The 23010-nt window shown below is 34.5% G+C and overlaps 2 protein-coding genes across 2 annotated transcripts; both read left to right on the forward strand.

The window, feature by feature from the left end:
• The first annotated feature begins 1808 nt into the window (after positions 1-1808).
• LOC100265821 (protein fluG) lies at positions 1809-19673 on the forward strand. Its single transcript, XM_059739214.1, has 18 exons — positions 1809-2237; positions 3221-3472; positions 3860-3926; positions 4027-4143; positions 4220-4325; positions 4589-4745; positions 4841-4936; positions 6824-6872; positions 7866-8137; positions 9393-9565; positions 10222-10342; positions 10416-10468; positions 10548-10677; positions 11322-11467; positions 15439-15627; positions 16725-16957; positions 18004-18146; positions 19227-19673. The coding sequence occupies exons 1-18, from the start codon at positions 2073-2075 to the stop codon at positions 19287-19289; spliced, it is 2532 nt and encodes an 843-aa protein (XP_059595197.1). The 5' UTR covers positions 1809-2072; the 3' UTR covers positions 19290-19673.
• Positions 19674-19772: 99 nt separating this feature from the next.
• Positions 19773-21834, forward strand: LOC100255435 (expansin-A4). The gene is made up of 3 exons (XM_002266207.4): positions 19773-20725; positions 20814-21117; positions 21230-21834. The coding sequence occupies exons 1-3, from the start codon at positions 20521-20523 to the stop codon at positions 21537-21539; spliced, it is 819 nt and encodes a 272-aa protein (XP_002266243.1). The 5' UTR covers positions 19773-20520; the 3' UTR covers positions 21540-21834.
• The last annotated feature ends 1176 nt before the right edge of the window (positions 21835-23010 follow it).

A 23010-nucleotide genomic window follows, 5' to 3' on the forward strand; every position in this document is an offset into this window, starting at 1 on the left:
TACCCTATAATTCTTATTTTGATTTTTCCTTTTCCTTTTTTTTTTTTTATTTATCTTTTTTTGGTAATATCTCCTAATTTTGAGAAAAAAATAATTTGAAAAACCCTAATTTTGTTTGGTTATCCATTACATTGAAAACATTTTTATGTTGCATTTTTATTTATTTATAATATAAATAAAATTTAATAAAAGTAATTCAATCGTAAAACAAATGTCTAATATAAACAATCTGAATTCAACTCTGAATTTAGAAAAATGAGGTTGGATTAGACCTAGGTTGAATACATTAGGTTAGAGGACGAGTTGGGTTGAGCTCAGGTTTATTGTTTTTTAATTCAGGTTAAGTTTGGATTAGCCATTAACCCATCCAACCCGTTCAAGTTATAGTCTTTTATGTATGTAGTTCCCTCCTTATACCTAATTGCCTCTTCATTGTAACCAATTTGGTAACCTTATACCTAATTGCCTCTTCATTGTAACCAATTTGGTAAATATATGTATCTCATTGTGTTAGTTCATTAATAAAAATAGTTCAGTAATAAAAACACAAAGCATATCAAATTCAGCCCACAAAAACATACTCATCCACCTCAAAAAAAAAAAAAAAAAAAAAAAAAAAAAAAGGTAATTGCCACCCCTCCCAAGGCCAAGGTGCCCACAAAAACAACTTGTCGGTTATGAAAAAATTGAAACCAAATTGGATAAAGACTTGGGCAATGGTTGAATCTACCAAACCAATCCAATTTTGAAGACAATGAATTTGAGAAAATGTGTAATAACCTGCTCAAATGACCCTTCCTTAAACATATATAGATAGACAAGAAGTTTTTGGACATTTTTAGAGCAATCTACCTTTAGTCATTGGTGGAAGAATGCAAATTCTGAAAAAGGTTAAAGACATCTACACATCTCTACATAGGGGATGAAAGACATAAAAAAATGAGTGGAGTCATCGTGTAAATACTCGTATATAATATTCGTATAGAGTTTTATAGAAAACTTTAAATTAGTTTATGTGGGGAATCTTTGTGGGCTCCAAAGAGTTTCATTAATGCCCATAAATAGACGATGACCTCATTTGATCAAAACACCCGTGTATCTTAACCTAATAAATTAAGCATAAGACTTCAAGTGTCTTGAATTATCTAAGTGTTGTATGTGAGCTTAGGAGAAGCCTAAATCGATGACAGAGTAAGGGTTCAAATCATACTCACATCATGCATGAATGTCTCTCTAATCAAATTCCAAGATTTTGAAGTCCTAATTTAATTGAAGGATTTGGTTTATGCCAATAATTCATTTTCTACTTTTGAATAAATATAAGAGACACCAATACACCTCAAACACACATCTACATAATAATTAGATTCATGAACATAATATAATAAAAAAAAACTCATTATAAAAAATATTATTTTTTAGTACATTTATATATATATTTTTATATCCCCTGATATTATTGCATTCTCACAGCTTTATATTAAAAAATTATTATTTTATATTCAAATGCAGTGTACCATATCTGTGAGTTTCTAAACGCGAATAAAAATGGGATTGTTCTGAGTTTTGGACGCTTCGTCGGCTACGTTGAAAGGCCGGCCCGCCATAGCTACTTTGTCTTAATATTGGTACTGCAAATGTAATTTTCTCTTGAAAATGCCGAGGGCGTTTACGTCAGACAGTTAGACTATTGCAGAGTGGAAACAGAAAAGTCAAAACTTCTCGACAAATTCCCATTCTAATAAAAATTTCCCTATTCATAAAAACCTTTCTCATTTTTTCATCATTACTTTTTACATTTATTTGCAAATCTATACCAGAAAAATATTGTAACAACTAATAAGTTGGAAATTTCAAAATTTCAAACTCAGTCATCTGCTGATATCCAGGTGTTGACATGGTTGGAAATAAAAAATAGGAACCGATGATGCGCAGAGATATCCATGCCCGTTAGAATTTCACAATATTAGAAAAAAAAAACTACATAAAAAAATTGGAAACTCTTAGAGAAAGCCTACCTGCTCAGTTCAGCAGACAGGAGCAGTCGGCGAAGAAAAGGGAGAAAGAAAGAGATGGAGAAATATGCAGAGCTGCGGGAGGCAGTGGAGAAGGTTGAGTTAGTGGACGCCCATGCGCACAATATCGTCGCCCTCGATTCAGCCTTCCCTTTCATCGGCTGCTTCTCTGAGGCCAATGGCGATGCCTTATCCTACGCAACCCACTCCCTCTGCTTCAAGGTAACCCCTACTACTAATCCATCATTCCGCCTTCTCCTGCTCTCACCTTCCATCTACACTTTTTTCCTAAGCTTTTAGATTACCATATTTCGATTGGATGGATATTACCATTTGTCTATGTATATGAGTGTACGCCCATATGCATAATCATTTATCTTGGTTTCTTTCTGGTTAATGAAGGCTAAGAAAAGGCATCAGGATTAGGATTCAAGTTCGTTATATTTGTTATATAAGCACATAAGATCCTATTCAATTTCTAGGAATCACCAAGAAGGCTGGATTCATCAGTTTCTTTAGACCCTATTATATATATATAAAATTCAAGAAATTCTTTATGGATTTCAACTATGAGGTAAGAGAACCAGTATAGAGTGTGATGTCGTGGTTTGTGATCTTTGCATATTGTTATTAGGGTGTGATTTCGATGCATGAATCATTTGATATATGTATCACTATTGTGTCATCGCAATTCCCGGTTTGTTCTGATGAAATAGAATATTTCTCAAGAGTGTTTGGTTCCAATTGAATTCAGCTTTTATTTTTATGCCCGAATTGAAACACAAATATAAATAAGATATTAACTCGTACTGTTACACTGCACCATTATCCTTCAAATTGAGTTTCTGGTTTTCTTTTTTGGTTGCTGGTGGGTGTTTTGGATAGTTTTAAAAAGCATGTGTCATCTTTGGATCAACTTCTTGACACATTTTAACCTCGTTCCATTCATCATGTCATCCTACTTCAAAACAGTGTTCCAAGCTTGGATAGGGGAGAGATGGGTAGTATCAAATTAACAACTGGGATACAACTTTCCACCAAATCTCTTTGAACTTAGTACCAAAGGAATTCTTCAAGCACTCTATTTTGATGACATGTTTGCAAAAATGAAACAATAGATGTTGTAACTTGCTACTGCATGTTAAGAATTTCAAATAGTGGCTTCTGGGGCTTTCATTTTGATGGCACTGGTTTGTTCATGGCAGAGAAGTTTGAGGGAGATTGCTGAACTGTATGGCTCCGAGGTATCTTTGAGTGGAGTTGAAGAATATCGTAGATGCTCAGGGTTGCAATCCATTACTTCAACTTGCTTTAAAGCTGCAAGAATCACTGCTATACTGATTGATGATGGAATTGACTTTGACAAGAAGCATGACATCCAGTGGCACAGGAACTTCACACCCATTGTTGGTAGAATATTGAGAATTGAGCATCTTGCAGAGAAGATACTTGATGAGGTGAGTAATTTTGGTCTGCCTACTTTTATGGTTACAAGTACTTAATGACATAGTAATCTATCATTAGCTTGCTCTTTTTGTTGCAAATGCATTTTATATGATGCTGTGCATTGTCCTATTTCCCAGTGATGAGAAAACTTTAGATTCAGTTCTACTCTAGATTTAGAAATTTATAATGACCCAGTAGTTCTTCCCTTTGGTTTTAGCATTTTTATATCAACCTCAACCTTTAAATTCTAGACTTATGTTCTGTGTTCATTGATATTTATTTTTCCCTTCTTTGGCATTAATGGGATTTCATCTCAACTTCTCAGCTAGAATTGTTCTTTTAGATACATCAAATGATGGATCCATAAGCTTTTTGTCCTCCTTTTTTTGTTCTTTTAGGAGGCGCCAGATGGATCTCCATGGACATTGGATGTCTTCACTGCTATCTTTGTGGGAAAGTTAAAATCATATCCTCTTCATATTTCATAGTGGATTTCTTCTGCTAGTTGTCAAAATATGTATTAAAATTTGATTCTTGCTTCTGTTAGTTTCCTTATCATCTGTTACAGTTGCTGATGGGATCTCTGGCTTGAAAAGCATAGCTGCATACCGTAGTGGTCTTGAAATTAATACAAATGTCAGTAGACAGGATGCCGAGGAAGGTCTTGCTGAAGTTTTATATGGTGAGTTTCCCATTTGAACAGAGGTTTCATTGTATCCACCATATAATATGTTAATCAATCCCTTTCTTTTCTCCAGCTGGGAAGCCTGTCCGCATCACAAATAAAAACTTTATTGACTATATCTTCACTCGTAGTTTGGAGGTCGCTCTATGCTTTGACTTGCCAATGCAGCTACACACTGGGTAATAGAAAGTTTTAGAATTGTTGAACTATTGTTTCACCTTATGCTCTTTTGATGTCTTAGGAAATATAGGAAAAAAAACTAGAAACTTGGAAATTTTAACAGGACAATGGAGTGGCTATTTTAAGCTTCCAAGTTTTCATTTTGTTGCCTTATGATCAACAATCAAGCATATCACTAGGGCAGTCTGTTTCTCTCTGTACTACTTGGTTATCTTTTTTCTGAATATATTGTTTCCTTCTTCCTTCATTTTCCTGCTGTTAGGTTCGGAGACAGAGATTTGGATTTGAGGCTGGCCAATCCACTTCATCTCCGTACTCTTCTTGAGGACAAGAGATTTTCCAAGTGTCGTATAGTGCTTTTACATGCATCCTATCCATTCTCAAAGGAAGCATCATATCTAGCCTCTGTTTATCCTCAGGTAAAATATTTGGAATTCAAATAAATACTTCTTAAAAATGTATTATGGTGTTGAGCACAAAATTTCCCATACAGATCAATTGCCTTCACTTTCAGGTCTACCTTGACTTTGGTTTGGCAATTCCCAAGCTTAGCACCCATGGTATGATATCTTCAGTCAAAGAACTTTTGGAGCTTGCTCCAATCAAGAAGGTGAGTTCTTATGCATTTGGGAGTATATAGTATAAAAGTTTATTATAATAATTGTTTAACAATTATGATAGGCTTAGGAGATCCAAATACTAAATTAATATTTTTATAATTGAACCGGTCATTGAATCGGAAAATTTACTGGTTCATGGTTCAATGGTCGGATCAGTGGTTGAACCGTGGTCGAACTGGTGACGTAATAAATATATAATTTGTAAGATTAAAAAATAATAATAATTCATTCTTTATATTTGATGTTATTAAATTAAATGGTAAAGATAAATATAAATGTATTAATATTTTAAATTTTATTAAATAAAACACATAATATTTTAAAGAAAAATTATAATATTTAGTTTTATCTACATGTCCAAAATTGTATATCTTATTATTTTATAATTTTAAAAAATGTTATATTATTTTCATAAATATTATTATATGATAAGTATAATTATTTAAGGGTTTTAAATAATAGAAATTTGAAAGAAGCATTACTTTAATATATGATGTTTTACAATAATAGTTAACAAGATGCTTTCATATCCCAATAGTCTAATCCTTAGGCAAGCAAAAAATATTTCTACTTCCTACATAAATCCCACATCAGAAAGTCATAAGCTACGCAATAGAAAACATAGGTATAAATACCCCTTGGAACTCTGGAGCAGAAACCAAAGGGGCATGGGTCAAAAACATTTGGCCCAATGAGGCGTGACCTGTTCTCCTTATGGGCCAGAACCAATAGGCCCAATGATAAGCACTCAAATATTAAAATTTTTTGAAAAAAATAGGCTTGAGTGGTTCCTGGAGAACCAGCCGGTTCATGCGGTTTGACGGTTTGACCATTGGTTTGAACGGTTCAACCCCGGTTCGATCCAAGAATGGTTCAACTAAGGTGACCGGACCGGAGAGGCCGCCAATTGATGATCCGATTTTAAAACATTGTACTAAATCTCTTTAAAACAAATTTGCAATATTGGAGTTGGTCCAAGTGGAAAGAGAGTTGTTCCATTTTTAAGTCGATAAGGGGTGAGGCACATTTATAACATTGAAACTCATACTTCTAACAACATTTACACATTGTAGGCATGCATCATTACCTGTACGATTGGTCTTGAGTATGGATCAAACCTGGTGTCTAGGTGTCATTGATACAGGAAGAGTGCAAAGATTTAACTTATTTTGACTAGATTAATAGGGATTTATGGAAAATTCAGAAATCATATGCTTGGAGGAAAGTCTTGGATTACCTATATTTTTCTTTTGTTAACACATTTAACTTATCTAATAGTTTGAAAAGTTTGTGATGGGTTTAAGTTCCTATTTAGGATATAGAAGGATGCCTCATCCTTCTAAATAGGGAGTTTATGTAACGAATCATGATTTAGGTTTGAGTATTTCTTCTCCTGCAACTTCTTCACCAGAATTATGCAGGTCCTTCACTACATTTCATTTGTACAACAAGATAACTGATTTTCACAATTAAACCTGAACACATTTTGGAAGTTCAAATAACAGAATGTGTATTTTCTCAGTTATTGTATTCATTTATCTCATTCACAATCCTGTAGCAGCTAGCATTTTGTTTCAGGTATCTTCTATATTTATTTCTCTATATTCAAAACACTCATGATTTATCTAATTGAATTTATGAATTTGCTTTAGTTATGAATTTGATTTTATCTATGTCATATCAATATGCATTAGCTTCTAGCTATTTGCCATACTAATGCTCATTTGGTTTTAAATATTTGCAAATTTCTTCACATGTATGAATACTTTAGGAGGTAGGATTCTGCAATAATGTCCAGAAGAAGGCCAGTATTAGACTTTCATTGTGTATTTAAATTGTTTAGTTTGCACCACTAACACGTATGGATGAATTTTCAGGTGATGTTCAGCACTGATGGGTATGCATTTCCTGAAACTTTCTACTTAGGTATCTTTAACTAATTGTCTATTAATACAATATCCATTCTTGATGATAACTCTAGTTTCAGGATTTTATGCAATGAATCAATGCCTTGTTCTAGGCCTTCTATTCCTTGCATTCAGAATAGCAGATTTCTGACATCAATTTCAATTTTCATGTTGCATTTTGCCCACTTATGTGCAATGATGCTTCTGAGAAGCCTGGTTTTCTGGAAGCTAGCAGTCATCACCTGCCCCTTGATACATGTTAATATGGCAAGGAAAATTTAAAATTTATGAACCAGATGGTACAGTAGCTCTATGGTGTTATTTAAAATTGTAATTTTAGAGCGACAAGGATCTTGTATTAAGCTTGAAATTTATAGAAAACTTGTTCCTTAGAATGTGACTTTGGATTGTAGAAGAATAAATGGCCTCCAATAAGATCTATGCAAAGAAATTAGTCAGTCCTTTGTCATAACAAAAATAACTAATTCACATCTTGTGTCCACAATTTATCATATTTTTGGTAATTTCTTGGTCATATCATGTTTGAGTTTATTTCCTATATTCTCATACATTATATTGTAAACCCTGGGTGTTATGTCAGGGGTCTTTTTGGCAGTCTTTTCTTTCTTTTCCTTTCTTTTTGGTTCTTCATTGTTCTTGTTTGTTATTCAAAGGATTCTGCATCCTTCATGCCATATATTTTATCACTGTTTTTTGTGATAAAATCTTGTTCCTTGTAAATGAGGGTGTGATAGTGTTGATGTAAATAATGAACATGTAAAAAATCAATGTGAGAAGCATTGCTATCATCCATCTTTTGAATTGAGTTGTGAAGTTGTAAGATACTACTGGTTGAAAATCAATTCTGTGAACATATTTTCTCTGTGGTTAAAAGGACAATCAGGGGATATATCTTTGTGTTGGACTTACAGGGACAAAGTAGGTATGTCATTAATCACTGAAAAGTTGCACTCTTCGTGTTCTTATATTATCTACTAAATTTATTTGACAGGTGCAAAGAAAGCACGTGAAGTTGTCTTTACTGTTCTACGAGATGCATGCATTGACGGTGATCTCTCAATTCCTGAAGCTGTGGAGGCAGCTGAAGACATCTTTGCTAAAAATGCAATTCAGTTTTACAAGCTAAATGTAGCTATGAAGTCTATTGATTTGAAGAATGCTATATGCCCTAAGCTCATGAGCATAGGCAATAATTCCTCACAAAATGACATCACACTTGTTCGCATTATCTGGGTTGATGCTTCTGGGCAGCAAAGATGCCGTGTAAGTTCTCTCCTTATGTTTTTTATTTTCCTTTTTTGTTTGTTTGTTTCTTGTTTTCTCTTTTTGAACAACATGCTGGTTAGAGCTTTGAAAATTAATTGCTTGGTGAAATTAATACTGAAATACCTTTCCCAGAAAGTAAAAGGGTAAAAGCATCATATGGAAGAGAAATCAAGCCATCCATGGTACAGCTTTGTTCATTATCGAATATTCATGAGCAAGTTGAACTTTCTGAGATCCTGAAGATGAGAATAGATCAATGTGGTTTTGTCTACCAGTTTCAACAAGGCAATTAATGGAGGGAAGCATGGATGATTTAAAACCGAAGTTTGGAAAACATAAGAGTTATCTGGAAGATTAGAAGGTTTTGGAGTGCTAGTGATAAAGACTTGGATGGCATTAAAAGTGTCAAGTTCTTTATTTGTCAGATATCACAATAATTAGGGAACTCCACAACTGAAAAGAGATTCTTTAAACTATTAGAGATTGAATAATTTTAATATCTTCCCCCATCTCAGTTGTGTCAATTTTAGAAGCAAGTTGTTCTTTCATGAGATGATTACTTTATGCAGTGTCTTTTAATTATAGGGATGTGAAGACAAACACCTTAATGATGGAAGAATAAGAAGAACTAGGTTTGTTAAGCTACCAACTTTTTTAAAAGCTTAAGCTGTTAGAATATAAGCTCACAAAGTATGCCACGCTAACACCCTCGTGCAATCCTATACAAACACATGAGAGACAAAGTAACAGTTCTGGATTATTTAATCATCTCTATTCCTACCTTGTTAAGCTACCAACTTTTCTAAAAGCTTTAAGCCATTAAGATATAGACTCACAATGTACACCAGGCTACACAGTTAAAAATTGGATTTGAGTCGTAGACTAGGCAAATTCCTCTCTTTCCTCTATTGTACTCTTCCCTCTTTTGCTTGAGCCAATTCATCTTTAAATGTACAATGTCCTTATGGTAGTGTAGAAAGAAAAATGACAAAAGAACATATTTGCTTCCATTAGACAAAAGTTCAGGTTTTGATTTGTAACTTCTCTAGAATAATCAACTGGCTATATTATTTAAAAACATAGACAATATTTTTCAGTCCTTAAGAATTCTCAAACTGTCCGGGCGTGGCGTGTTTATTATTCTTATCACAAATTGAATAATTTATGTTCTATATTTTGTAAAATCCAATTTGTTTGCTAAGGTGAAATATAGCTTGACTTTCTGTGCAATTGTTGTATATAATTGTTTCAGGTTGTGCCAGCAAGACGCTTCTATGATGTTGTTTTGAAGAATGGTGTAGGTCTAACGTTTGCTTGTATGGGAATGAGTTCAGCTATTGATGGTCCAGCTGATGGGACCAATCTGAGTGGAGTGGGTGAGACCAGACTGGTTCCTGATTTATCAACCAAGTGTAGAATTCCATGGTACTGAATAATTTGATGCGGCTTTCAATGTTCCTCTGCATTCCTGGATATTTCCATCTACTCTTTGTGGTTGAGTTTTCCATCTGTACATTATCTTATGTTTATCCCTTTATTCTATATCCCCACTACTGGTTATTGAATATTGAAAATGGAAGATGAAAACCCTTTACTCGTTATCTCCCTTTGAATGAGGTACAGTCAAACAGGGATGCATATGTATCATAATATCTGCAATTGTCAAATCATATATCAGATTGTCAATTTTGTGCTTCTCTTTGTCTTGTATATGATAGGATAATGCAAATTTGAAAGAAACGGAAAAATATATGCAAAGGATGCCTAATGGTTTGGAAATTAATAAATGCTGAGTAAAGTGCTGATAAATCATGTAATCGGATAACTTTAAGTTTGTTCTCGTATTTTACAATCATAAAATTTTGTAGTTTCACTTGTTTCATGTTCATTTGCAATTCTGTCAGTATAATTATGCATAAGCTCATTACTACTGTATAAATCTACTGAGTACTGATGAGTTATATATCTACAATTAGAATTTATATATTTTAATGGTTATTGGATGAGACCATTTGAGCTGGAAACATTATGTTATTGTAACTGAATTTCACTGATTTTAATGCCACTTCTTTTCCTCATAGGGCAAAACAAGAGGAAATGGTTTTGGCTGACATGCACCTTAAACCTGGGAAACCATGGGAATACTGCCCAAGAGAGGCCTTACGAAGGATTTCAAAAGTTCTGAAAGATGAATTTAACTTGGTATGTTGGATTGTTTATATCTAAAATGTGAAATGCCTTTATTGTTCCGTTACCAATTTTTTTAATTGTTCAGGTAGTGAATGCAGGCTTTGAAGTTGAGTTTTATCTCTTGAAGAGGATACTAAGGTATGTGAAGCTATCTTCTATACCTCTGTATGTTAAGATTCCCATGTCACTTTGCAGTCATTGTTAATGGTCTCTGCAGGGAAGGGAAAGAAGAATGGGTGCCATTTGACTCAACCCCCTACTGCTCTACATCAGCATTTGATGCTGCATCCCCTATTTTTCATGAAGTTCTTGCTGCTCTCCAATCCTTGAATGTTCCAGTGGAACAGGTAAAGAAGAAAATTTGTTGTGCAGATACTTACATGAAATAATTTTTCATACGTATTTACTTCATCTTAATTAAGCTACTCAAAAGTTTTATTATGGAATACTTCTCTATTGAACTTGAATTCTATTACTATTCCATTTTCTTCTTCTTTCATTGTTTTAGCATGAGAGTTAAAAGTCAACATATAGTTGCATCTTATAACCATAATCATGAGGAGGAACTAGTTAAGGTGTTCCCTATGAGTGGGCATTTTACTGGATCCAGTTGCAGGGAAAAATCGCATAGATTACCTAGGGATTCATTGGAAGTGATGTGTTGCATCCACATTTGGTGCAGTGAGAAGTAGATAACATTTTCCCCACTATGGCTATCGATGAGAAAGCTAATTCCAGTGGAGAAGGTTTCATTTAGCAATGTTGAACATAGGAACACCAACAGGCAAAAGAATGAAAGTGTTAGATTCCATAGGGGTATAAATATAACTTGTCTGCAAACAACTAAGAAATGGAAAACATCAGATACCATAACAGCTGTGGTCGTTGATGCTTAATTGACTGTTCCATGCTTTTTCTTTGTTTTGATCTCTCTCTTCAATTAAAATATTGCTGACCTTTGCCAACTCTTTTGGCTCTTTAAATGTTGTAGCTCCATGCAGAAGCTGGGAAAGGTCAGTTTGAAATTGCTCTAGGGCATACAGTTTGTAGTTGCTCTGCTGACAACTTGATTTTCACCCATGAAGTTATTAAGGCCTGTGCAAGGAGACACGGGCTGTTGGCAACCTTTGTTCCAAAGTAAGCCTGGTTTTGTTAGAATATGCTAGATACTTGTTTTCTTGTATGCAGAAAGTTATAAATCTTAATTAAATTTGATCCATGTCTAATCTCTCAAATTTTTACTTTTTTATTTTTGAAAAATTTATTTTTCTTTGGGGGTTGGGGCTAGTAGGGGCATGTGGTGTAATACGAATTTGGGGATGAATATACTAGTGGAAAATAAAAGTTTCATATTCATCACAAGGGTATGAGTTGCATGATTTATATAAATACTTATTTTATCATTCAACATTTAACGTCCTTGGTATCTATACAAAGATATTGAAAGTTTAGATAATCATTCATGAAACTACCTTGGGGGGGCAGGGGGGTTGTGTGGTGTGGGATGTGGTGGTTGAATAGGTAGTCCTGTTTTTTCAGCCAAAAAATTGATTTTTTTTTTTTTTTGACAGTATAAGTATTCTTTGATCAATATGAGATATTAGATATCATGACCTAGATCAATCCTACAATAGACATGTGATGTATGTGGAAACCACCTCCAAAAATCTATAGAGGTAGAAAACCACGAGTCTCAATCAACCATAAAGTAAATCTACTAAATATGAAAACGAAGTACACTGATTTACCTGACCCTAATGCAACTTTCTCCTAAAGGAATTACTTTACCCAGCACCTACACTTTGCTTTCACATCCTTGATGTGACATCTTGTGCTCTTTAGTGGACACCTCAACAACTTGAGGCAATGTTATCAACTCATCAATGCCATTCCATCAAAAGGACTTTTAAGTTTCCAACTAAATTGATTTTTGAGAGTTTAGGAACTATGGTGAATTAATGACAAAATAATATATTGTTTTCTTTTAGCATGTGTCCTTCCTCCTCTAGGGTTATGAAAAATATTTTTCCTTTTATAAGCATAAAACCCTAATTAGAATACAATAGGAAGCTTAATAAAGCTGGAAAGTGAGAGAACCAATAAGGAAACCAAAATTTTAAACTTCCTTAAATTTTTTAGACTTCCATTTACATTAAATTCAATCATTAATTTTTCATTACTTAACCAGATCCAAAATCACATACCTTAATTTGATTTACGTCCTTCAAATTTTAGTCTTGCTCTTCAAGCCAATAAGTCCTTTAAATGTAGTGGCATTGGATTAAGTGCTTTTAGAACAAAATGTGAACATAATCTAGCCATGCTAGTACATTAATAGATATTATTTGGTATCATTCTTTTGCTTGTATCATACATGTCACCTCGCCTAAACTTGCATCGCTGATTTAAGTAGCAACTTAACTGTTAAATCATGCTTGAATTATAACCAGAAAACAGCTAAACTTTGTGGTTTAGACTAGGTAGCATTTATCTGTTTAGGTTAAACTTTTACATCTAGAGAGATTTTGCATGTGACCATGGGCTCTCATTCTGAGGGCGTGATTTTAAAACCTCAAAAATATATTTCTCTCTTTAAAACAGGAAATTCTAAATCTCTTATTGCAAATTATATTGTGCCCTATCCAGCCTTCCTCTCACTTGTCTTGCATAGTATATTTTTATTAATGACCATTTTTCTCCTCCACATCATTTATGTTGGATTGGTGAACTATTACAAACATCTCTTCTTCATCTCATCATATGTGGAGTAATCTTATGTCCTAGTTGTAATAATAGTACTCCTGGTTGCCCACCTAACCCATTCAACATCGTGGTCTTGCCTACATGTATTTTATGGATCTCTCTCTATCTCTGTATCATCTTGAACTCTTTGATATCTTGTTTTTTAGTTGTATAATAGTTTGCTTTTTGTAGAATTTCTGATTTGGAACAAGATAGTAACATAATATTCTCGAACCACTTATTTTAACGACTATGCTTTATTCTTGTAGGCATCAACCTTTCTAGGTCCTTTTTGAATAGAACCAAGTGCCACAAGGTGGTTGCTTGAAGGCTCCTATTGGCCAAAAGATCTTAACTATCTCCCACCTTTTATCCATGCAATTCACCAATCTTTAATCCTGTAGGCATCATCACCTTTTTTGGTCATAAACAAAAAGGTATTATGTGTAAAGGAAGTTATATGCAACAAAAGATGGGGTATCCTGCTATCCATGAAAATGCATAGCAGAAGAATGCATGGATCATCCTCTTTAGTTTTCCTCTTTATGGATCAAGAATCAAAGCACCAACATAGTTACTCCAAGGTATTGTAAAGTACCCTATGACAAACCTATGTTATTCACCCAAAAGGGAGAGTGAATCAAGTGATGGTATCTTTTCTAACTATTTGCTAGTTTATACTTTAAACACAAGGTATATGGATGTTAAGCAAAATAAGAAGTAATGAAGTAAAGATATCAAGACATGGAGAGTGCAAACAATGATTTTAATATGGTTTGGCATGCTCTTATGCACTTGCACGACCTCAAGCTCCAAACCAAGCATTAAGGTCCACTAATAAAAAATCCTTGAAACCAAGGATTCCTTCTATTTTCACTTAGTTTCTAGGTATAAATGGATCTTTACAATCTTATTAGTGTTCTTCTAACATTCCAACTCTCTCACACAAAAGTAATAAATGTAGCTTCAATGAAATACAAGAAATAGCTTTGTAACTTAATTACAAAAGAATAATAATTGGTCTTCAAGATGCAATAAACAAGTTATGCAAATGAGGGTGTGATTGTACTAAACATATCTTGAAATCTCAAAGTAGAACAACTAGAATTATTTGTATTTGGTATTCATAAATGTTCAATAGTCATTTAAATGGATTTCTTCCAAAATAGGGTGGTTAGACATAATTTTCTGATGAACCAGACAACCACCCATCTAGTTGTTGTGCGTTGATTGCTTTTGCCGATGAATATTGAGACTCAAAATGTTTGGTCAACGACTGCCTGATTGGCCACTTGCTCACTTGATAGGTCATCTTTAGACTAAAAGTGCATCATTTGAGCAACCAACCCATGGGGGACAGTTTGATCAATGGGTCAACCTCCTAGTAGACCACTTAAGTTGGTTTCACCAAAAATAAAAATGCTGCACAAGTATCTTTTGATGACTCAGATTGGTGCAGATTGAAAACTTAAGATTGAAAGTCCCTTTTTGATGATGAAAATGTGTCAAAATATAGGTTTTCAACCTTGTATGGATGAACTCAATTTATACAAAAATTTATCAATAAGGCATAAATAATCCTTGTAAAAAAATCTTTTGAAGAGTTGATTCTTTTTTGTTAAAAGGGACTTAGTTTGTGATGGTCTAATTTTAAGGTATGGTTACCCACACTACTTGAACCATGACTTGGTTTACAAATGAACCTATTCTGTTTATAATCTTGACAAGGCCTCCTCTTGCATTTTTAGCTTCTTAATGTGCAAAAAGCTTTCTTCTTGAGAATTTTTAAGAGTATCGCAATTAAATCTATTCAAAAATCTCAAGACAAGGATTGGATTTGCTTCATCAAAATTGATTTTAAAACTTTGGGCTAACACTTGGCCTTGGAGCTTAACTGCCTCCATTCTTCAATTCATGATCTAATCAAAATTGCATTTCAAGTATTTTATCTATTGTTGAATAAAAAATAATTAATTAAGTTTTGATTGAGGGAGGGTCTAGAAGGAGTTAGGTAGGTCACAACAATTATATAACAAAATGTTAAATCGTGTGCTAGCTAATTTGGTCTAGATTGACAAAATAATAAAAAACATATCAAAATTCCTGTGACTTTCTTAGTCCACCCAATTATGCACATATGTGATATTTCTCCAATTATTGAAATTTGAAATTTCAAAAATTTGCTCAAAGGTTTAAAGTGGTTCCAATTGTAACTGTTTTCTTTTGTTTTGATGATTACTTGAACTGACTTAGTATGGTATGAACTTGGAACCTTATTCACCTTTTTATCTGTAGAATTGTCTTCTCTAACCTACCAAACCTATCTGTTTCATTGCACAACATAACATTTCCTTCTTATTTTTTAGGTACACATTGGATGACATTGGGTCTGGATCCCATGTGCATATCAGTTTGTGGGAGAATGGAGAAAATGTTTTTATGGCATCTGGTCAAGGCTCTCACTATGGAATATCCAAGGTTGGAGAAGAGTTCATGGCGGGAGTTTTGCATCATCTTCCTTCAATTTTGGCATTTACAGCACCAGTTCCAAATAGGTTATCATCTTTATCTTTGAGTAAATAATTCATTGTTACTCTTTGCTAATTTTTGTTTCTTTATTTTCATTTTTTTAAAAACATACACTAGAATTGAAATGGTTATACATATGTAGAACTAAACATTTTTCTCCAATGCTTTGGAAGTATCTGGTTTACTTATTTAATATGCCCCATCCCTACCTCCATAATGCCCAGCCATTGGTCCTTGAACGTTGAAAACTGATTACTTCTGGCTCAATTTGTTTATGTTTAAGTCATCTCAATGATTACCAATGTTTCTGTCAGGTACCTCATTTTATGTTTATGATTTTTTGAAAAGTAAAACTAGTTATCATATCTATCCATATTTTTAGAAAATTAACAGATGTGTATAAACACCACAAAACTCATAGAGTCTTACTTGGTGGAGGCTAAATTGTGTTTCAAGGGAAAACTTTTTAAAATTTTCCCCATTCTTTGTTAATGTTGAGGAAAATCTCTCTTTTAATATCCGGTTCAAGTTGTCTCCATTTGTTAGTTTCCATTGAGCATGAAGCAAAGCACATTTATTAGATATTATCTGAAGCTGTTACTATATTAAAAATTTATTCCATGACAATGTTGTCTATTGCATGTGCAATTTTTCCTTTGCAAACTTAGTACTTCATTAATATGATTTATGTCTGGATTTTTCAACAACTTTGGATTTGTTGAACCAACAAAATATTATTTATAACTTGGATCAGTATATCAAAGCTCTGTAGATTGAAAGGTTTTATACAATATATTATATGAAAACAACTCGTTAAAAAGGAACTTCTTGTCAGTGACATTCATTTTGTCATCATAATCATTTTTTATACTATTTTTCCTGTAGTTCTCTATGTCCTCAAATTTTGTTGTTTAGTTTTTCGTATTTTGGAGGATGAAAATATTATTGGAATTGAAGTGACTGGCCTTTTATGGAAGATTGCTGCATTGTGGTGGTGGAAATTGTGTGTGATATCATTTGGCTTCTGAACTTCATTTTGGATGTATATCACAAATAAAATTCAGATTGTATGCTCTTATACTCTGTTGACTGTTATATCCTGTTTGGCTTTTTGGCCTTGTAGTTATGATCGAATACAACCTGATACATGGAGTGGAGCATACCAGTGTTGGGGACAAGAAAATAGAGAAGCTCCATTAAGAACTGCATGCCCACCAGGAGTTCCAGATGGTCTTGTGAGCAACTTTGAGATCAAATCATTTGATGGGTGTGCAAATCCACACTTGGGGTTGGCTTCTATAATTGCTTCTGGTATTGATGGCCTTCGGAAACATCTTCAGCTTCCTGTACCTGTTGGTAAGATTATGTAAACTTTGATACTAAGAAATGCTTAAGATTAACCATTAGTAATATCTTTTAACAATATAATTTAAATTTTTATATGACCTTGGTTTTTGATACATCATTCACCTTAAGATGGCCACATAAATATTATGATGGATTCCTTTCCATCTCAACATTTTCCTTCTTAATCAGAAAACCATGTGTGCATTTTTCATCCTTAATTACCACTGGTATCCAGAAGTGTGAAACATACACATCATTCTCTCTAACTAAAATTCTAGCACCTGGTATGGCAATCCCCACAGGAATGAACTAGGAGGTAGATGTGGGTTCTCAAAAAGTACCCAAATGCACATGTCTGTTGGCATGTACATGGTATTGAAAAAATTTGCATCTCCATGAAGCATCTTAAGGGGTTATTGAGAATTTAAAACTCGTTCTTCTAATATTTTATGCTAATCTCCGTTGTAAAAAGATCAAGAAAAAATATGTGGAAAATCCTAGATTTACTTACTGAAGCCTTTTACTTGTTAAAGCAGTCCTTGTCTGGAATTTTCCATATGATCCTAGTCATAGACTCTCCAAATCAGTGCATCTTTTCTACTTCTGAGTCTCAAATGAATTCTGTTCATCATCACATTTTATCTAAGAGAGGCAGAAAGTATTTTCTGATAATCAGAGATCAATGTCCTTTAACTACCCCACCTCAACTTTTACAACCTCTTCTTTGAGCTTGTATGATGTTCACTTAGTGAAGTAACTCCTCAGACCTCGCCTTTGATTATTAGGTCATTTAGTATCTAGCAAGGCTAAGAGATGTGATTCTTTGCTTCAGCATGTCAAAAGTTGTTATCGTTGAAGATCTCAAAAGCAAAGAATGAGTCAGCCTTTTGTGTTAATTTTAAGACTCTGAACTTTCGATTACTACCATCTAACTTTTGATGACTGTTAAATGTTGGAAGAAAGTTATGCACCTTTTTGAGTTGGTAGTATGCACTCATGTTGGAAAAAAATGATACTGTAATCTGACAGTTTAATCATATCACTTTATGAAACAGATGAAAACCCTTCAGATCTCAGTGCAGAACTTCGAAGATTGCCAAAATCACTTTCTGAATCGTTAGAAGCTCTTGGGAAAGATAATGTCATGAAAGATCTAATCGGTGAAAAGCTTCTTGTCGCCATAAAAGGAATTCGCAAGGTATGTTTCAAATATGCTTCTGAATGTTGTTCTCTAGATGTGTTTGTTTCTGATAAAAAAAAAAATGTTGTTCTCTAGACGTTAAATTATTAAAGGATTCAATTTGGATGAACAAGATTGCCTTGTAATCAAACTCTGAAGGTGAACTTTTCTTTCTCATGGAAATATCTGTTGAAATGATTCGAGTCCTGAGACTTCATGCATAGGCTGTTGGAATCATAAAGTATTGATTAGGTCTTGGAAAGCTCTTATTACACTTGCTCTGATACAAGTGAAGACTTCTTTCTGGCAAGTTGACACCCTTTTTTTGTTTTTTTTGAGGTTACACAGTTTCAAGATATCCTTTTATTCATTTAATTCAAGAAAACTCTTTTCTAACCAAGGTCCTTTTTGCCCCCTGTTTTTGTTGGAGTTGTAGCTGGTGGTTTTTCCTTCTTAAAAGAGAAGTTAAGAATTTTAATAAGTAAAGTTGGTTTGAAATTAGATCATATGGTGTTGTTATCCTTTTTATCTTTGCTGACCTAATTGCATGATTCTATCAGAAACTTGTCAGACTGCACTGGACTGAACTGTATGCAAGTCAACACTTACGATAAAAATCTTATCATAAATAAGCATGTTTATTACTGCTTTTCCCAATGAAATCTCTTGTTGTAATTTTTGAAATTTTTTTTGCTTCCTTTTTCTTATTGATTTTGTCCAGTTTTGGTTTTACAACCGACTTTGGAACTTCTCATGAACCTTTTTTTTTAGTACTTCCCAAATTCTGAATTATTCTTGGACGAGTAAGTCCCAAAGCTCAAATTTGTCAATGTATCATAACTATTTTTACAAATTTCATTGTCTTCAAATTATTCTAATTCTAGATCACTCTCTTGGAAGCTAAGAACAGATCAGCACAGATGCCTTAAACCCCAGGATTTTTACACTCCTCTAACCAAACAGGATTCCTGATTACAATTCAAAACCAACTTATTTGGATCAAAAAGATTGCAAATAAGAAGTGGTTGCCCAGAGTTTGATTCAGAATTTCGATTTAAAGGCAAATTAGAATACTGAGCATCATTTTTTGTTTTGCAGGCAGAGATCAATTACTACTCGCAGAATGTAGATGCATACAAGCAACTTATACATCGCTATTAAGTTGACTATTTGATGTGCTGGCTGAGATGGATGGGTAGTCTCTCAAGTAGTAGGCTGCACCAAAACTACATGAAATTTAACCACAAATAAGATGGATCGCTTGGGGGTCCATTGTTCACCACAGGGTACATTATTGGTTTGGATTAAAACATCTAATACTTATGATTGTTATTTTCGGGCAAGCTTGTATGTGGTGGGTATTTATAATGGTCTGGAATAAACAAAACAGTTGGAGATTCAGTAAGGAAATAATAGCTGCAACAGCAAGCCTCTCATGCACATTTATAATGTTGCTGTAGTCTCCACTCTCTGTTTCTTAATTGGCTGCCATTCCTAATCCTAGCAATAAAAATAGATCAGCATGCATTTGTTTTATTCTAAATATATCCATGCTGTTCATTTAATTTTAGTTAGATTTTTGTTCGAAAATGAATGTATTTATTTCGTTATTTTTTAAGGATTTAAAAAGATACAATTTGTCGCATCCCCATACTATGATTTCCCACAAATTCTATCTCTCTCTACCAATATTGTTGTAGCTTAATCATTATATATGTTCTCAATCTGTACCTCATAATTCTCGGAGTTAGAATTTTGTCATCATTGTTATTCAGGAATTTTTCTGTGGGACATCTGAGCTAAGTCTTACTATTATTAGTATTATTATTATTATTATTATTATTATTATTATTGATAATGTCATTTGGAATCTTTATTATGAGATTCCACATGGAGCCTTGTATAAATGAATAAGAAAAGGTCAGGGGAATGTAAGCTTCAAAATTCAATAGTCAGTTTTCTCATTTTTTTTATATCAGGTCATCATCCCTTGAACAAATTCCCTTGATTATAGAATTGCTCTAAAAATATGTAATTAATTATACAGTTTTATTTCTTATTTTTGTATATGTTGTTAAATGCCTTCAAAGGAAATTTTTTTAGGAGCCATTTGGAGAGGGGAGCCAAACATAGATGCCCTTGTTCTGGTTAGAAACAGTGGCCAAAAGCTGGAGGCAACCCCTCGTAACGGTTCAATTCATTGACATCCCTTCATAAATTTTCCTCACCCGAAACAGGCAAAACAGACTTAACTGAAATCTGAGCATTATATATATCTCTGTAGCTAGCCCAGAATCTAAAGACATTCACCTCAAAGAGAGAAGAAAAAAAAAAAAAAACTACAAGTCCCTTGGACTCTCAAAGGCATTGCCAAACAAAGTTTTTAGGTACCATGGCATTGCCTTTGCGAGCCCTCTTGTCATCATTGCTGCCGCTGCTTTTGCTCCTGCTGTCTCATGATGTCCATGCCAATGGATGGACAGGGAATGCACGTCATGCATTGCTTTCCAAGCACCATAGACCAAAGTTCAAGCCTGGCCCTTGGCATAATGCTCATGCCACCTTTTATGGAGGAGCCGATGCCTCACAAACAATGGGTATGAAAGCCTTCTCGTACTTGTTTAGTTATTGATGGAATACTTGTTTGTATGGCTAATAACCTCTTTGAGAGAACGTTGATTGTAGGGGGAGCTTGTGGCTATGGAGACCTGCATAAGCAAGGGTATGGGGTTCAAACCGCAGCGTTGAGCACGGTTCTCTTCAATGGTGGGCAGGCATGTGGGGCTTGTTTCGAAATCAAATGTGTGGATGATCCACAGGGGTGCAAGCGAGGGCAGGCATCACTCATGGTTACAGCCACCAACCTGTGCCCTCCAAGTAGCAATGGAGGATGGTGTAATCCACCTCGTGAACACTTTGATCTCTCCCAGCCTGCATTTCTTCAGATTGCCGAGTACAAGGCTGGCATTGTTCCCGTTCAGTATCGCAGGTTACATGCTCTCTCACTCACTTCTTCTTGATTGTAACACGAATGTGAGTAACAATGGCAGCCACAAGCACATAGGACGAAGAGGATTTCTTAGTGGGTTTTTATATTGCAGGGTCCCATGCAAGAAGAAAGGAGGGATTCGATTCACAATATCTGGGAATCCTTACTTCAACCTTGTGTTTATATGGAATGTTGGAGGAGCTGGAGATATCACGAGTGTGCAGGTGAAGGGCGATCGCAAACTGAAATGGACAACACTCAAGCGTAATTGGGGTCAGAACTGGGAGACTGACGCCATGTTGGTTGGGGAATCACTCACCTTCCGAGTCAGAGTAAGTGATGGTAGATACTCTACCTCCTGGCATATCGCCCCAAAGAACTGGCAGTTCGGCCAGACCTTTGAAGGCAAGAACTTCAAGTAGAGACCTTTCCATCTGAATATCCTTCCTGTTCTGCCAGGCACAAAGGATCTCTTATGTTTGCTGGGCCATGCATATCATGCGTTTTCTGTAAAAAAATTTAAGATAGCAGTCCAGGCACCTTAGAGGATAGACACATTGACCGAATTCTGAGCTAGTCTCGGAAACGCTGTGTTGTTGGCTTGTTGCTTTTAAGGGTCTGTACGGGCAACCAAAGTAATGGATTTGTTATCAAATTCTCAAGTTCAAATTTGGTGTGGCAGTAAACTCATTTTTTGATAGGCAAAGGATTATATATAAAAAGCAAAGTAAATACATACATTTGTCATAAAAAAAGGCAAGCAAGACGAAAGAAACGGAGGAGGTAAAAAACAAACCCTCCCCTTATACAACTAATACAGTCTAGAAAGCCTAGCATGGTTTAAAAAAATGGTTATCTATATACCCCATTCAAAATGGAATTCACGGAATATAGCTTAATTGCTTGTTATGATTCTTCTGAGAGTTTTGAAAAAAACCCCAAGCTCTTTTGCATTTATTGTCTTTTTGAGTTTCTTGCCCGTGAAGGTTCCATGGCAGCTGGACAGAGTTACTTTTACTGTTCGAGTGCAACACCCAACAATGAACTAAATGTTCATAATTGTATCCATTCCATCTTCCTTGAAGGGTTACCTTGGCAAATTAAATATTAACCAATTGTACCATTCCATCCTCTTTGAAGGGCTACTTAGAAGTTAGAACTAATCTAATCTACAAAGCCTGACATGGAGAACTAATCTAATCTACAAACCCTGACATGGCTATAAAAATGATCATCAATATACTCAATCCAAATAGAATTCACGAAAGACAGCTTAAATGCTTGCTTTTATTTTTTTCATTTTTGAAAAGCTTTTTATTCCTTTTATTCTATAGAGTCCCAAACAAGGTTAAATGAACATGCTCCAAGCATTTTTTATTTTTTTTTTGCGCTTCTAGTCCCGTACCAGCTCAACAAAATTCCTCTTCCTAGAATGCAACTCCCAACAGTACACTAATTGTAAATAATTACGTGCATTCTGTATACTTTGAAGGGTTAACCTCCTGTATTTAAGAAGTCTGTGTCTATCTTGGAATCTAAAATAAAGTCGGATCTTACCTTTGAAGATATTACATCATTCTTAGCTCATATTCACCAAGGCGGGGTATCAATCTTTTAAGGAAGGTCTGCGTTTGGAAGTTAGGAACAAGACACTGTTGCCTTGCTCCATCAATCAACAACGCATTTCTCCCAATAGTCCTTAGTCCAGTCCAAGACAAGCAAATTCAACAAACCGAAACTGAGTTCCATTTCACGCATAGAATAAACATTCTTTGATTATATTGACTAACCAAGGTAGGGTATCAATTATTGAAGGTCTGTGTTTGAAAATTCGAAGGAAGACACCATTGCCTTTATCCATCAATCATCAACAAAGCAGTTCTCCCAATATTC

Source organism: Vitis vinifera, chromosome 8, assembly GCF_030704535.1.
Source record: "Vitis vinifera cultivar Pinot Noir 40024 chromosome 8, ASM3070453v1".
NCBI classification, from domain to species: Eukaryota; Viridiplantae; Streptophyta; class Magnoliopsida; order Vitales; family Vitaceae; genus Vitis; species Vitis vinifera.